This window comes from Helobdella robusta (assembly GCF_000326865.2).
Source record: "Helobdella robusta unplaced genomic scaffold HELROscaffold_32, whole genome shotgun sequence".
In the NCBI taxonomy this organism is placed as follows: domain Eukaryota; kingdom Metazoa; phylum Annelida; class Clitellata; order Rhynchobdellida; family Glossiphoniidae; genus Helobdella; species Helobdella robusta.
This window is the reverse complement of record NW_008704589.1, coordinates 516158-535194: the sequence shown is the minus strand read 5'-3', so window position 1 is coordinate 535194 and position 19037 is coordinate 516158. Positions and strand designations below refer to the sequence as shown.

General features: G+C 32.0%; 1 protein-coding gene across 1 annotated transcript; it reads right to left on the bottom strand.

Moving 5' to 3' along the window:
- Positions 1–8518: 8518 nt before the first annotated feature.
- On the bottom strand, positions 8519–14149 carry HELRODRAFT_192359 (hypothetical protein). The gene is made up of 8 exons (XM_009022503.1): positions 13959–14149; positions 13383–13503; positions 13076–13230; positions 12847–12912; positions 12306–12425; positions 11952–12087; positions 9329–11664; positions 8519–8973 (listed from the first exon to the last, which is right to left on the bottom strand). Exons 1-7 carry the CDS (start codon positions 14073–14075, stop codon positions 10100–10102), a joined length of 2280 nt encoding a protein of 759 aa, XP_009020751.1. The 5' UTR covers positions 14076–14149; the 3' UTR covers positions 8519–8973; positions 9329–10099.
- Positions 14150–19037: the final 4888 nt, after the last annotated feature.

The following is a 19037-nucleotide window of genomic DNA, read 5'->3' as shown; positions in this document are numbered from 1 at the left end:
AGTATCATTAACAGCAAATAACACTGTAATAAGAAGCATTTATTGTTAATTTTTAAAATAATCTTTTATCAAAAAATTAGCCAAAATAAATCATTGCGATGAAAACGCAACGAATATAATAATCAACAGCATCTGTTCAGTCAGTATAAATCAATGATACTATCCAAACAGGTAGGGCTGCTTCGGCTGCTACGAAACACTACACCGCTGATCTAAGTTACAATAAAGCGCTGTATAAATAAGAGTAGTAAAAATAAGGGTTAAAAGTGGCCTAAGATGGGAACGTCACGCGCGTCAAACTGTGGTGTGATTTGATGGGGTTGGTGTGGTGTGGTTGGATGTGGTGTGGTTGGTTGTCGTGTGGTTGGATGTGGTGTGGTTGGTGTGGCGTGGTTGGATGTTGTATGGTTAGACGTAGTTGGATGTGGTGAGATCGTCGTGATGATTTGATATAAGGTGATTTGGTTTTTTTTTTGTTACGTGATGTGATGATGTGACGTGATGATAATAAGATGTGATAGTGTGGTGTGAAATTGATGAAATGTGATAAGATATGTAATCACGATGTGATGTTATGCGAGGTTTCTAATTGTAATGCAATGTCGTGAGATAGCACGATGAAATGTGTCGCAAGATGCCATTCTAAATACACCTTCTTCATAATGGTAAATTTATCATAATGGTTTTTTTAAACATTACAAAAATTGTAAGTTATATTTTAAATAGTCCGCAAAGTAATGTTATATTGATACTAGAGATGAAAATGTTTAAAAAATTTGTTTATGGGTATCATTTTTTGTACGCACTCCAAGTTTGATATCATTACGTTATCATTGCGTCTATAACGAAATAGATGATAAAAATTATAGCGCTATATAATTGACTACGAAAATGACTATGACAATGATGATGAAGGAGATGATGAAGGAAATGATGGTGAAGATGATGATGATGACGACGGCGATGACGAAAACATGGTGATAAAATGATGACCATATTTATATTGATGGATTATGCTCTCCAATTGATTGGTCGTCATTATGTGAATGACGTCACCGTAGCAAGTGAAACGGCAAACAACAGCATTACAATGACTTCAACAACCCCAGCAAACGTTGCAACAATATTAACAACTATAAAAACAACAATATCAACAACGACAGTAACAAAATCTATAACACTTTTATTAAAGCAACGTCTGTTCAAAGTGTTCATGTATGAAAAACGCTATAACCAGCAACAACACACACATACAATAACAAAAACAACGACAATTTTAACACTGACAAAGCACTACAACAACAACAACAAAATTTGCAACAACAACAATGACAGACACAATAGCAACAAAATCACATTATCAGTGACATCAACAACAAAAACATGAACAAACACATCCTTTGGGGTGAACAAAACACGTGTGGGTAATCATTATTTTGCAAAAACATACATTAAACAAATTAATAATAGTAATAATAACGCAGAAAAAAAAAACAAAAAAAAACAGTACTTTTTGTATAATTCTCCTAAATATTTTTCATCCTCGAAGGAATCTCTCTCTGTCAGGTTTACTCAGTGACCTTGAACTATGATTTTTTTTCTTGCAGATATTTTTATTTTTATTGTTAATATAATTATTATTATTTATTATTAGTATTTTTTATTAGTATTACCCTTATAATAATTTGTCATTGTAGTTTTGTTATTATCATCTTGCAGATATGTTTGTTGTTATTTTTATCATTGATAAAATTATTTTTAATTATAATTGTCTATTATTGTTATTATTACTTTTATTATTTGTAATTATTATTGTTGTAATTGTTGTTAATATTTATGTTATTTTGGTTTTTCTTTGTTAAAGTCGTCACCTTCATTCAGACTGGTTTTAATTTTTAGCTTTGAAATTATTTTCATTACGTAACTCATCCTTATAATTAGTGGTGTTGTTGATGGTACTATTTATATTGTAGTTTTATTTGTTACACACGCACCCACACACATACACTTACGCACACACACATACACACGCACGCACACACACATCACAACTATCACCAACATTATAATTTCTAGCTGCAAAACTACTCATTTCTCCCGCCAACAACAATAAAGAGTTCAAACTCCAACCATTATAATTCAACACTGAAATCAGCAACGTAGAGTTCGGATTGCGTGAATTATGACGTCATTCTGGCGCCATTTTATTGCAGTTCCTCGCTTTGGAAGCCTCCTGCTATTAAGATATCTTTTTGATTATTTTACATTCCGAGGTACTTAATCGTAATGCTGTTTGCTTGTTCGCTCGTTCGTTCGTTTGTTCATTTCAGTTGCGGAAAATGTTGACGGTGGTCGCTTCAAATGTTTCTGTATCTAGCATTCGTGTTGTTTTTTAGTTATCTATGTTGTTGATTCTTGTTGCTTCAGTTTTATGTCTGTTGTCTTGAACAATTTTTATTGTGGTTGGTCATGCTATGTTTCGCATGTTTTTTACCACTTATTATTTATTGTGATGTTGTAGGATATATAAGATTTGCAATCGTTATTAGATACAAACATTTGTAAATAAAATTAAAATAACGAAATAAAGCACGTTATAAATTTTAAATCGCGAAAACATATACAAACAAACAACCAAACAAACAAATAAAAAAACGAACGAACAAAACCCCGAGTAGTAATATCATAATGCAAATGTTCACGCTTTTTGACCTGACACAGTTAAAGCTTAATATAACTGACAATAAGCTGACGGTTGTTTCTATACTTTCTCATGTTTTTACTATTGTGTTTGTTGTTCGCTTGCTTGTTCGTGTGCATATTTGTTTGTTCTTGCATGTATGTTTGCATGTATGTTTGCATGTATGTTTGCATGTATGTTGTTATTGTTTTTATTTGGTTAGCTTTACATTGAAAATTTTTTTTTATTGTCCATTTTTCTGTTCATTCATTGTCTATTTTTAGATTATTGTTGTTCAGTGTGACATAACATAAGTTATATAAGTAACCTAGTTACTGGGATAAAAAATTTCTTCTGAATAAAAAATTTCTTGGAAGGTTTTGAGATGACTTTCCGTGAAAAGAGGCTCTTAAAAATTGTATAAGGAGTGTATGATTGGCTGGTCGAATGTATGGCTGGATGCTAGCTAGTCTGGTAAGAAATATTTGATTATGGAAAGAAAGTGAGAGAAGGAGAGAGAGAAAGAGAGAGAGAAAGAGAGTGAGAAGCAAAGAAAAAATGAACGTTAATGTTGAGGTCAAGTAATTTGTTGGAATGCAGAAATGTTTCATGGAGATCTTATCATCATCATCTGCAATGTGAGAATATCCACTTGTTTGTTTGTTTGTTTGTTTGCCTCTCCTCATCATGATAATTAGTGTGCTGGTGATGATGTTAGGAAAGTAAGTTTATGATGTGATAATGACGACGACGATTACGATGCTATTGATTTAAAAAAATAGTGACAATGAAATTATGCTTATTCATCCCATCATAATCATGTTGATGACAACGATTTCACGAGATGCTAACAATGTGTATATGTCTGCATGTTTTTATTTTTTTCTTTCAAACAAATATCTTTCAACTTCTTTCAAAAACACATAAACTGAACATTTACGTGCATGCGAATCAAAAAGTGCACATTCAGCAAATGTGCATGTGAGCTATCATATTCCAATTTGCCTTTGAAATCTATTTATTATTCAATTGCCCACAACACCTGATGCATACATTTATGTATAGTGTAGTATAGTATAGTACAGTATAGTATAGTATTAATATATATATATATATATATATATATATATATAAATATATATATATAGTATTAATATATATATATATATATATTTACAATATTCTATAAATTCTATTGAATGTTTGGCGTTAATATGTTTGTAGTTCATTTTTTCGATTTTTCTCACTAAAGTTTTTTGGTGAACGTTTAGATTCAAAGTTCAATTTTACAACACCAAAGTTCAATTTTACAACACCAAAGTTAATTTTTACAACGTCAAAGTTCATCTTGACAAAGTCAATATTTCCCTATATATACAGCAAGGAGCACTGATGATGATTCATTCGGAATCGAAATATGGCCTTATTTGCAGCATGAATTCGAAAAATAAGTTTATTTTGAATTTTAATAAACTAAACGTTCACCAAAAAACTTTAGTGAGAAAAATGGAAAAAACGAACTACAAACATATTAACGCCAAACATTCGGTAGAATTTATAGAATATTGTAAAAATTATGGTCTATTACCAACATATATATATATATATATATATATATATATATATACATATATATATATACATATATATATACATATATATATATATATATATATATCAATTTTTCAGATACGTAACCGGTCGTTACAGGTGTGCCACAGGGATCGATCTTAGGGCCCTTATTATCTGTTTTATACACGGCAGATGATTTTCGATTAAATGATTCATTTGGTTTCTTCCAGTCCCGCTTAAGCTGATGATATCCAGATCATTGTTAGTGAACCACCTAGTGAATTCCCAGTTATGTTGAACAAATTCATCCAATGTCTGACGAAATTAAATGTTTAGATGTCTAGCAACTGTTTAAAGTTGAATCAATGTATAACGCATTTTATGCCCAGTGGAACATGGCAACAGCTCTCAAGAGTTAAAATCGATTCAGCTATCATTAATCATCAAGAGATTAAATTTTTTCCAGGGCTGTCAACTTTGGTTGCATCCTGGACCCACAGCTAACAATCCCCGGGCCTCTTAGTCTCATACATTCACAACACGCACATTCATGTAGCGCTCAATCGTAAATTTTAGCTTTTTCCAGTTCAACGTTTATGTTTTTTGGCCAAAAAACATCCGTAAGCAACGAATAAATATACGAAAATAAGTTACATATATAAAAAGATATAATTCTTATAATTTATCTATGTATATAATAATAATTCCACGTTTTCGAGACTGTAAATAAACGCGCGATCTCTGTCTTCTGCTTGTGGATGATAATGTGTATTTTACTGCTCCTCTCCGCTAAGCCGAGACAAGTTAGCCTTCTTCCGTCTGCTTCAATATGATCTGGCACCGGACACGTGATTTATTGTTGGGTTTACTTTTAAATATTAATAAATAAATCAGTAAATGCGTGTATTGTAATAATGTAAATTGATGTAAAATAATTACATAAATGATTGTATAAATATATAAATGTGCAGCTCTAGGTTTTATCAAAACATGCACTCTCAATAGGAATGATACGTACTGAAAAATAATGCGCGAAAAACCAACCAGCCATTACAGTGAAATGAATCTTACAACATTCAATGAAGAAGCAACGCTTGTTGGAGATGAATTGTATGAGGTAGAAGAGATTTAATAGGCGGAAGAGTGTTTTCGCTTTGTCGACGAAGGTGTGTCAGACAATTAAATTGTGTGAATAAATTTTACATTACTTATTTGACTAACAATAAACCTGTTAATATGAATTATATTTTATTCAATTAAATTAAACCGATATGATATCAATTTATGAATTTTCTTCAAACTTCCATCATATAAGTACAACCGCTGGAAAGATTAATATGGGAAAAATATGATCAGACGAGAATACACCAATAGTTACATTAACGTATATGATAAAGTGAGAACGATAAATCGCAGAACGAGTTTTGCTAACCAGACAAACAACAGCAAATAAACTTTCAACCCGCCCATCACTACTTCCATGTTTGTTTATGACGTCAGGCAGTCACGTGTCGTAATATGACACGTTACTTCCGGCAAAGAAATCTAATATAGTCAGTTCGGCGATGATATGTTATTTGTATGGCGCGAACATTTGTATGCCTGTGCATTTGTATAGTTGTATGCTTTGTTTGTTATATGTCTTTTTGTATATCTGTATGTTCATATGTTTGTTTGTACGCAAGGCGCTTGGCAATTTTCAAGATAAACGAAAGGTTGTTTACTCGCGTGAGATAAATTGGTTTTACTGTGGCGTTCATGTATTTTGAAGATGCATTGCGCGGTACGTACGTAATGAAGTTATTTATTCAAACATCCCGAAAGTTAGAAGATGCTAATATTGATAAATTGCGGATGGGCATTTTTCAAAAGCCTTGAAAAGTCTTCTAATGCAAAGTATAAGAAGTGGTCGTTGTTGGATTATTGGCCGAATAAATATTTTGATTATCCTCCCCTGTGAATCGAGGAACTGTGTGGAGATTTGATTTTTTAAGAGCATGGACGAACAAACAATGGAAAGAATAAAAACTAAAAAAAATATAAATTTACCAATAATATTATAGTAAAAGTACTACTAGTATTAATAAAAGAGAATAAATGAAGCAACAAAAACAAACATGAAACAAACATGGAAACAATATATAAGTTAAAAAGTTCAAAAAACAACGAACAGCACATGGAAACAGAAATACAAACTTATAGCCAAACGAACCAAAAAAAACAAATGCGACACAAACAAAAAACAAAACAAAATACATACCAAATGAAAAAAGAATCAAAAAAATAGAATACAAGAGAACGAGCTGAGAAATGGCGGATTATCCTCCAGTGAACAATAACGTATAATGTATAACGTTATAATGTGATATAGACCTGAATAAAAAATATAACAAGATAACATTGATGAATTTAATAACAATAATAAATAACAAATCAACTTATGATAAATCTTGGATAACTAATAAAAACAACAAAAAAATTAAAATTAATAATTTTTTTGATTTAGTCTCAGATGAATTTCAACTTACACGAGAAATAAGACACCGTAGAAACAACCCCAAAAAAAAAATCCAGTAATTATATTTAAGTAAAAAAATATATTGATGAGCAGCGGCATGTATGAGAGAATAAAACAACCTAGCCCAGAGATGATGGATGGACTTGGTATGGAAGGACATCACTCAAAGGCACGTGTATCCATTTCTTATTCCATGCCAACTCAATATACCATAATACAGATACCGATAATAATTTATTACATACTCTTTCATAAGCATACGATAAATAGGTTAAATGCATATATATTAAATAACTATTCCACAAATATGCATACATTTAACATACAATACAATGCATGCGTGCCTACTTGTATCCCATCCGTGTGTCATGTTTGTATGCTCTGGTCCCTCAAAACATCTTCTATCATAACTGATTCATTTGCATGCATATCAATCTAGACGGGACCGAGTTGTTAGGTGCATTCCTATGTTGTAATTTATTTGCTGATTTAATGAATTCATGCCAGTGCATGCAAACAACTGAAGCGTTAGATAACATCGCATACGTGTACATCCTTCCTCATCGATTCAACGTACGTACATTCATACATACGTACATACATTCATACGTACGTACATACATATACATACATACATGCATAACATATATATATATTATATATAACATACTGTGAGTGTAAAACTAGGTAGCGACAAAAGATGACAATTTTGGCAGACAATAATTTAGATAACCACTCGTTCGCTAGATGCGAACGAGTGGTTATCTAAATTATCTAAATTATTAGTACAACCATCGCTCATACCTAACGAAGATACGCAACTGTCTAATGACTTCAAATATGACCTCGAAAGAACATAAATTAATTAAAACCCATGAAGATATTCACCAATGTGACAATGACAAAAACGCTATTATAACTACAAGCACACACACTCAAGCACATGCATACATAAACATATGAATTTAAGTACACATATGTTAGTACGAACTTATGCTACTAACACATACATACATTTAACGTACATTTACCCACACACACACACACACACACACACACACACACACACACACACACACACACACACACACACACATGCATATATTACTATAGCACGGGTAGCAAAATAAAAAAGATAGAAGTGAAGGAAGCATGTTTCGATGTGAAGGGCGCGAATAATTCAATGAAAGAACCTGTCCTGCCTGATTGAAGCGAGATATTCAGCACGGCAGCAGCCAATGAATGTGGCACTTTCAGACGCGCAGTGCAAAAATTTTTCGGTCCCTCTTCTCTGAGCACGTGTTTTATTTTTCTCACTTCTTTCTTACCCAACATATTATTACATTTTTTCATATAAAAGCATCTAGACAAATATCTTGCTGAAGAGTTTCGAACAATCTTCTCATTCATTCGCATTTACTGCTTCTGAGTACTGCATACTCTCACTCATAGTAAACTAAGTAATGTACGTTGTTAGTCATAGAAAAGTGTGCAATGCACTGTACGGTGTTAGTATGATGAATTGTGTGGTCTCTTCAGAGATAAACTAATTTGAAATCATTCAATTCGTTCAACAATGGAGAAAGCAACTCTTGTCGCTGTCAGTTTTTCGCCATGTGTGGTTTAGAGGGGTTTATCGGCCAATTTATAATCTTTCATTTCGTATGAAACGCTGTGTGGATGGCAGTTGTTAATTTCAATCTTTAAATGTTTAAATAATAATTTTATTGTTCACATGAACTAACAACTTGAAAGATTTTTTTTTATTTAACCGAACAAATTAATATTATTAGATTGCACATCAATGAATTAAATACGAAACTCTTCTCATTCTTCTCAAAGTAAAAATTGCAAATTCACCATAAATCCACCCACAAATTCACTGAAATCACTTGCCATAACACTCAAACCAAAAACAATAGGAAACGTTGCCGAACCACCCAGTAAATATGATTCAAGTATATGAAACGCCATAAAAACATGAAACATTTGTAAAACAATTGAACCTAGAAAACAAAAACACATTCATTTAAATATAAAGTAGCACGCAGTACATGCATCATCATATTACTTACATTGCAAATTGGAAATAGAAATACAAGCAAGCAGCTGCACATAATACATATACACGTGCTGCAATAAAACATGCCATTAAAAACGTCAAAATTGTATTTATACATGTGTATATGTATAAATATGTGTATGTGTTGGTAATAGACCATAATTTTAACAATATTCTATAAATTCTACCGAAACTACCTTCTTTTTAACTTCTAATTCTCGAGAGAGATAGAGCAGTCACTGCTCGCGATCTTGTTCGATTGTTAGATTACGTCGGTTGGTCGCAGAACTTCGAGTAAATGTTGGTAATATGATGCTATCGATGAAGAAAAGGAGACCAAAGAAGATGACCAGCCAATAAAGAAACCTGACACCTAATTCGCATCAAAGTTCAACTTTACAACACCAAAGTTAATTTTTACAACGTCAAAGTTCATTTTGACAAAGTCAATATTTCCCTATATCGGTAGAATTTATAGAATATTGTAAAAAATATGTGTATGTATGTATGTATGCATGTATTTATGTATGTATACTTGTATGTATATATGTATGTGCGTTTGCATGCATGTATGTATATGTATGCGTATATGTCTGCTTAAATATAAACATGTTTGTAGCCATCAGATGAAAAAAAATGTCATTGAGGTCAGAGGAGTGCATATTTAACTTTTTAATAACACATAACAACATCGTCAGTGCGAATGTTCGTACTGACAACAATAGCATGGATTTGATTAGCGTTCTATATTTTTATGATTTTTATCGCCATTACATTTGTTGTTAACATCCTGCTTGTAACATTCCATCATGATAAAAATGCTCTGCTAGACATGAATATAAATTATGCAGAATATAAAAAAAAAGTTGATAAATAACGTCATATACAATCATGTAAAAGAAATTGAATGGCAAACTGATGATGACTCTATAAAATGAAACGAAATGAAAGTTAAATATATAAACAAAAATGGTTAATGGAAAAACAACCATTGTTGAAGTGTTAAGAAAGAATAAAAGAGTTTCAATCATGGAATTTGAATATGGCTCTACAAATAAATAAATATAAATCAGTTGTGGAAAAGAAATAAATATAATAAAATGAATGGTACACACCAACCAGTTAACAAGTGTAACTACAGTGAGCGAAGTTTGAAGACAGAACATTATTAAAAATAGGTATCAAAACGTTAAATCATCAGTTTGATCGAATCAATTAAGAAGATTTTAAAATTACAAAAATAAAAAATAAGATATATTGGCAATTATCATGTGTCCAGGCTATCAACAGAGTATCTGTCATCATCAATATCACCAGCTAACATGTTCGACGCAAGTTCGTAGTGTAAGTTTATACTTCCTGTGGCAGTGCAACCAGTTGGTGTGGCAGAGCCCTGGTTCAAAACCTCATCGATGTCGTTGAAATGATACGAACCATTTCCCTCATCATCATTATCAAAATCATCATCATCGTTGTTGTTCTTTATGATCTCATTAAGATTAGTAGCTGTCCCGTTACAACTTTCAACATTGATTTCTTCAGTTTCGCTCTCGATATGGAAGAGGCAGCTGACATCTGAAGATCTGAAAGTACTGGCGTCGTCGTCGTTGTGGTCGCAGTCGTTTATCGTCACATCCTCGTCGCTGTTGACATAATTTTCGACGGTGAAAGATTTATTTTTTGTACTAACCATTCGGTAACTTTTCTGTTTGACATTCAAATTGTTGCACTGTAGAATTAAGTTGTCATCTTCAACGACGTGTACACTGCTGGAAAGAACCTTCTTGAATGACTCCAGATTGTGCGGCACGGACCTGTGTCTGGTCATGTTCTTGCCAACATCATCATTGTCGCTGTCCTCCGCCAGACTCCTCCTGAGATTTTCTGAAGAAGATGTCTTCAGGTCGAATATCACCGAGATATCACTGGCTATTGTTAACTTCTTCGGACTTTTTATCTCGCATATGACCGGTTTCGAGAAAGATGAAAATGGCGATGGTTTTTCATGGTAATGATGTTCCTTTGAAATATTCAAGCACACCCCACCGTCGTAACTAACGTCATCGTCGTTGTCGTCGTCGTCATGGAACTCGTGTGCAGTGACAAGAGGTGAAATATTATTTCGTCGACAGAGCCTGTCATTAACACATAAGGAGTTAGGTGATTTCGATAGCGAAAATGCATTTTTTGGAGTAGCCACATTCAATGAGCAGTTTTGATTAGTATTTTGAACAGCATTTTTTTCTAGATGTTTGGAATAGGAGGATGAGTTTGTTTGTGTCATGTCAAAACTTCTTGAGACAGATGGAGAATGATCTGAATTCTTTGAAAATTCAAAGACATTGAAATTCTCTTCAAGAGTTGTTCTATCTTTTCTAACTTCGCCTAAATAATAATTATTATTATCACTATTATTATTATTAAAATTCTTATCGTTTGGAGAAAACATATTTAACTGCTGTTTCAATAAGTCTCGAAAGTGTTGCGAATCAATGGAGATATCTGGCACGTCAGGGTCAACATATTGCGGATGGGGACGACGAAAGTTTGATTCACACTGTTGCCAATAACAATCTCTCGATTCCGCACAACCAGTCCCACACGACCCATTCGTGCCAGGCTTCCAGATGGATGAAGTGCTATAACAATTTTGATTTCTATAATTTCTGTCGTCGTAACTACTGGCAAAATGAAAACCATCGCCGTCGTTATTGTCGTAATCATCGTCATCAGCATCAGAGTTGAGCATCCAGGGGTGAATGCTGATTTGTTTGGTGAGAAGTCTCCTGTCGGCGTCAGGCTGGAGGAGGGAGTGGATCAGGTGGTCTAGAGCTACAAAGTCATTTTTAATCAGTTCACAATACTATTTTGAAATGCGCTGTGAATAGAGATGTGAAGCAGTTTTTAATAAAATGTTTTATTAAGCCGTTACACGCATTTACCTTTAGCCAACGGCATTAAAGAGTTTTGTTGCATAATCATTTTGAAAAGAGCAAAAATCAAACCATTTAAAAATACAGCACAAAACAAAAAGAAAATTAATTTACAAAGTCACAAACAAAACAAAATAGTAGACAATTAAATGATGAAAAATAAATGAAATGGGAAAATATAGAGACCTGGAGGTGCATAGGGAGGAACATTGTAGATGCCGTGTATGATGGTCTTCCTCAGCTTACTCACATTCCCACCATCGAATGGCATCGAGCCAAACGACATCGCATACAAGATGACTCCCAGTGACCAACAATCCACCTATTAGCAGTTACACATTCATTCAACAGTGTTATTATGTTGTTACAACAAAATTAAAACTCAACAAAAATAATATTATTAATGCTTCTACTACATATCATTACTCAGAAAACACATTTCTCAAAACAATATGAAAGCATCCAATAGCAACAAATCTCATCATGAGCATCACGAAAACACAGCATGCAGAACACAACACAGAACAAAAGGACCAGCACCTCTGGTCCGTAGTAAGGTTGGGCCCTGATGATTTCCGGGGAGGCATAGAGGGGACTGCCACAGTACGTAAACATCAACTTGTCACGAGAAAACATACTTGCAAGGCCAAAATCTGCTATCTACATTAACAAATTTATAAATAACTAAAGTGATTATTTAAAAATAAATAAAATAAAAATGTGTGCTACTCATCTTGAATAAAAAAGCAACTGTAATAAGATTAATAATTAGAGTGTTAGTTTCTAGATTGCAGTGGCTTGTTTTGAATGCAAAGCAATCCCTGTTTACCACATGCATATGTATTGTGCATTCAATGTGTAGATACTTTGACCTAAAGAAACTTGTGAGCAGCGAAACAACCAACAAATTTAATACAACATGAATGTGATGGCTGAAGTGAAGCAAGTCAGCTTATGTTTGCAGTTTCCTACTTTTTACGGTCTGGTTGTTTTTAAAATTGAATAAACATAGGTGATAATAACGAACAGCTTATAATTGAATGAAATTCACTGAAAGGACACAGGTAGAAACAATTCAAACTTTTGTATCGTTGTTGGCATCCAACAAAATATTTTCCAGCTTCAAATCTCTGTGGACAACTCTTTTCTGAATGAAAATGTAATCAAAAACTCAATAGAAAGAGAAGCAACTCAATAAAAGAGACATCCTCAGGCAGTAAAAAAATCTTTCAGTCAGGAAAAATATTTAAATTCTTGCCAAACACCTCATGTATACAAAACTAAAAAAAATAATTAAAAAATAGACAGACCTTGTGCATGTAGTCAACAGCAGAGACGATCTGAGAGAAAAGCCTTCTGACTTCAACGGAGATGAGACCACCGGGCGAGGCATTCACATAATCAAACAACTCACCATTGCAGGCATACTCCAATGTCATCGTCACTCTTGTGCTACTCTCACATACTAATGCATTTTAAATATTTTACTTTATAAATAATGAAATTTATTATGGAGTTATGATTATTAAAAATTAAAATTATTTCATTTAAGTGAAATTTTAAAATAAAATAATTTTTTGATGATGAAGAACTTGAGGCAAAAAAACTCGATTCTACCATCATGGACAGTTATGATGTGAGGATGATTTAGATTAGCCATAATTTCAACCTCTCGCTTTATTAATGACAATTGTTTCTGGTCATCACAGTTTTGTTTCTTTATTGATTTGATTGCATACTGTTTGATGAAATGTAAATTTTTTTTCAAAAAATTTAATTTTTTATTAAATAAACCAATATTTTTGATGTTTTTCTTTTATTAAAATATCCATAAAAAAATAATTAACTCTATACTAGTAATAGTGATCATTTGCCAAAATAATAAATTATTAACTGTTTGAAAAAACAATTTTAAACTAAAACTTAAGAATGCTTTTAAATTAATTAATAATAGTGAAACATTTAATTTAAATTTAAAAAATTCTAAAAAAATAAAATTATTAAATTATTATGATTCCAAGTTGAAGTTACAGATTGAAAATTATTAATCATAATTATTAATAACAATATTATTCTTTTTTATTCTACTAATTCTTCTAACTTAACTATTGTTAATTATTTATTGAAAATATTAACTATAGTCTATAATACATAATTAAAATAAATTAATAAATAAAAAATAAAATAACTAACTTGTTTGTTGTTAATTTTTGATTGGGCCAAAATGACAGTCCCGTGGGTACCTTTCCCCAACGTCTTCACGTACTCAAAATTTGCATAATTTATTCCTTCGTGGTTCTCGTCGTCCATTTTGCCGGCTGGGAGTCTCAACAATTAATTAGGGAACTGAAACCCATCACATCCAGCATCTCGTCACGAAACTTTTGTAAATAATAAAATTAAGTTCGCTTTCATCGTGCATAGAACTTTATAAAAGATAAAAAATTTATAGGATTTATCTCCAAAGGTCTTGGGTCTTCTAGAACAAATTCTAGAATGTTGTACGAGTCAGGAATGAATGGATGAATAAGTGAATGAAAGAATAAATGAATAGATTAGAATGAATAAAATAAACAGTGGAGGTAAATGAAAAACTTTTATTTTGTCGGTGACATTGAGAAACGGCGATCCAAATACAATAGATCAGCGGTACTCAACCTTTTCAGTGACGTGGACCACTTATAAAGTTCCTGTCTCAGTCGCGGACCACCACTGAAAATTGTGTGTTTTTGCCCGAATCAAAAAACAAAAACATCTTTGAAATGTACAATGTTCATTTGAAATTTATGCATACATGTCAGAATTTGGTTACAAAAAAGTGATTATTCAAATTATTTTAATGTGAGCCTTGAGCACAGTTTATCCACACGAGGTGTAATGCTGGAAAGACTCAAACGTAGATCATCTTCAACATCAAGTCGTGAACGATATTTTGTCTTAATTGAAACTAGTGCAGAGAATTCACATTCACAAAGATATGATGTCGCAAAAGGTAAAATAATTTTAAAAGCTTGCTCAGACAGTTCTGGATATTCATGTGAAACTTGAATCCAAAACTTCATCAAGCTCACTGTTTTGTGGAAAATTTTCAATGTAGAATCACTGGTGAGGTCAATGAATTGGTTTAATTCTGATGTTGGCAGATTTAATGAATCAGCTTTTACAAGAAACGGACTGGATACCCACAAAAAATTCTAAATGTTTATATCACCAAAGTAGATGTGGAGTTGATCCAGCAATGATTGAATATGTCCAGAAATTAAATTTATCAATTTTGTTTTATCAATCTCAGCATTTTCTGGTTTCTCAGTAAATTCGTGTAATTGATCAAACATGTCAAAGTTACCTTCCAATATTTTTCGCTTCCAAAGATCAAGTTTTCTAATAAAAGCCGATACTTTATCACTGAGCGTGATTAAGTTTGTCTGTTTCCCTTGCATAGATGAATTCAGTTTATTTAGCTGTTCAAAAATATCAGCCAAATAAGCCAGAGTAGCAACCCATGAATTGTCATTCAAATAAGCTGCAAGTTGGGGATTTTTTTCTTCAAGAAACTCTTTCAAAGCATCACGCAATTCATAGAGTCTGTTAAAAACTTTCCCCCTCGATAACCAGCGAACTTCAGTATACATCAGTAACTGTTCATGTTCCAGCTCCATATCTAAACACAAGGCAGCAAAGAGGCGAGAATTCAGTGGACGTGTCTTGATGAAATTAACAATTTTTATAGCCTGATTAAAAATAGACTTTAACTCGGCACTCATTTTTTTACATGCAAGACTTTCTCTATGAATCATACAGTGAGTAAATTTGGCAGTGGGCACATTTTCACGTACACGTTCCCACAAGCCAGTTTGTTTTCCTGTCATTGTTGCTGCACCATCAGTGCACACTCCAACACACCATTGCCATTCGATGCCATTGAATGTCATGAAATTATCAAGGATTGCAAAAAGTTCTGCGCTTGTTGTATGACCTGGGCAAGTTTTACAAAACAACAAATTTTCTTCAACTTCATCCACCCAAATATATCCCACATAAGCCATTAATTGTGCCTGGCCAGACACATCTGTCGATTCATCCAATTGAATTGCAAATTTTTTACAATCTTGTAGTCTGGAAATTAATTGTTTTTTAACATCACCTGCTGCCAAAGTAATACGTCGTTGAATTGTGTCATTTGAAACTGGAATTGTTTTTAGTTTACTTGCTATGGCTTCGCCAAATATTTCTCGACACATATCTATAGCAGCAGGCATTATTAGAGTCTCGGCAATTGTGTGTGGTTTTCTCGCTTTTGCAATTTGAATAGCCACTAAGAATGATGCTCTTAAAGCTTTCTCGTTGACTTTTGTTGCTTTTGAGATGCATTCCTTCTGACTAGCAAGTGACTGTTTCTTACGCATAAAATATTCAAGTGGTTTTTCTGAGCAATCAGGGTGATTAGTTTTAAGATGTCTTTGGAGTTTTGCAGGTTTCATTGCTTCATTTGAAAGAGTTTGTGAGCATATTACACACTGTGGTTTAGGTTGATCATTTACTGTGACACAAATAAATCCAAAACGCAAGTATTTTTTATCATATCGTCGTACGGTTGTTCGTCTTTTTTCTCTCAGAACTTCAGTTGTTTCACAGCCACTCGAGTCAGAGGAACTATCATCGTTTTGATTTTGTTCATTTGTTTTTTTGGTTAGAAATTTATCCATTTATTTTTTTAAATTTAATTATTTGTACATGTACTATAATTTTTATAAGGTCTTTAAAATTTAAACTTGAAATACTTGAAATGCTAAAATGTCAACAAGCAGACGTGAGATTTCCGGTGGTGTGATTAAAAGTAAACATAATTTAAAACGAATTTCATATGTTGCAACAATTTTAGTGCTATATAGCGATTAAAACAAACAAAATTAACCAGATTAATAGTAAGAAAATTTTGTCATCATTTTATAATCTCGGAGACGGCAAAGTGGTTTTTCCAAAAATATTTATTTATAGTCAACAGTTTAAAAAGACTCATAAGCTCCACCCACGGTGCAACTAATAAACTAAATACAGCCTGCATGTTCGTTGGTTAGCGACAGTATAATGTAAACAGCCGAAATACTAAAAAAAGGAAAACTGTTTTTTGAGTAATTATTTTAAAAATGTTATTGAATTTTAAAAAAATAAATAAAATGTAAAACGCTTGACAATGCAATCTACCCTTAAACGATTTTGAATCAAAATATAACCTGAATTTTATGCTTTGTACCATATAATTAGAATATAACGGCCTTCGCTCATTTTTGACGGGCGATACAAAGAGCTTACTTCCGGAGGATAATTGGAGGGTGATTTTTTATCGCCCAAGTCAAAAGTTACGATCTTATATTTACTAATTTCGGAATATTGCTTTTATTTAAAATTTCAAAATGTTTTAAAAGGTGATACTAGATGCTGTTTTGGGATAGAATTTTAAATAAAAAAAATTTTTTGTGAACCACCAACAACACAACACTAAACGACGACTAATTAGTAATTAAATTACTAAACTCTAATAATTAAACTAAAACTAATTTCTACTGGTTCTAATTACTAATTGAAATAAATAACAGATAACACTAACGAACATTAACATATTAGACTACTAGAAACTACCAACCACTACACTAATAGTACATACTACTACTACACTAACAACTAACAGCACTTGTTCCTAAGATCCTAAATTCTATTGCTTGATTGGTTTTAAAATTTTAATTTACAATGCTTAGGTCTGGGAATAAAAAATATACTAAATTAAATAAATATATTAAACAACTTACCAATCAATTTTATAAAATAAACAATTTTGTAATTTGTTTAATTCAAGCTTCAAACTCCCCAAGCTAACTTGCAATTTAATTAAAATTTATTAATTATGAGTGATTCAAACTAAATTTTTTTTATTTAATGTTTTACAAAATATTCCTCATTCTTAAATTGTAGTACATGTTGTTATTAAATTTATTAAAGATAATGTGTGATTCCAGTGATTCATCAATCCATGACTTGTTAGATCATGATCATTCAGTTTTAAAGAATCCCCATCACCATAACCAATGAGGTTTGTAAAAATTGTACTTTTAATTTATTATATTTTATGCACTTAGAATGTTGTGTTATTAACTATTATCATTAATTTATTAAATGCTGTGCATACCTATAGCAAGTAAATAAAATAATTAAGCATAGAAATAGCCACAATCAAATTAATTTATACAGGCACCTATATGATTTGGATAATAATAATTAAAAATATTGGTATCATTGAAAATAAATAGTCATAAATAAAAAATAAATCATAAGTTGCTAAAAATAATAGTTCCTGTAAGATTTTGCCTTACACCTACATCTTTTTTTCATTCTTATATTGTAATAAATGTTTGTCATCAAATATATCAAGGACAATGAGTGATTTCTCAATCCATGACTAGATTGAATGTCATGATCCTACAGTTCCAGAGGATCCCCATCACCATTAGTCAATAAGGTTTGTAGAAATCACCCCAGGCTTACCATCAATGTTTTGTAGCCACCTTTTAATGTAGTGTTAATAAAATGACATTGAGAATAGTTATTTAAAACAATCTTATTAAAATTATTGAACAGGTATGACAAGATTACTTTCTTAATGTCCTAGTGTGAGGAAGATGTAAGCCATTTTCCAAAGATAATCATATGCCTTATGCCCATACAAATGCAGTGTCAACGCGAATGATTTTTGATCAGAGTCATATGTTCTAATTTTTTTAAACTTTTCCAGAAATTTTTCTGTTAATTTATTTGTTACATTAAATACTTGATGAGTATTTCATATAAAAACTTGATTATGCCAATTTAGTTAACTTGTTAAGCATTAATATAAAATTGACTCTACTTGTAATGGTGATTGGTATGATGATGATGATCCCAGTCCTAAACAGGGTTTATTATTCACAATGTCATTATGCCCTTTCTAAGTTTTAATAAAATACATGGAATATTGGTGAATGCATTTTATATTTTTTGTATAGATAATGTTGCAATGTACAATGATGATGTGAATTGCTTCCTTGTGTAACTGATGACATATAAATATAACTAACTTGAAAACATGGGAATGCTTTCTTCAGCATTACCTTCCTTTCTCCATCATAACCCTTATAATCTTTATTACAGAAATGGTCACTGCATATTCTTGCATTTTTTGATGGAAGCCATTTGAAATCATTTATTTCCTGTCTGATGCACTTAATCCAATCGTTTGCA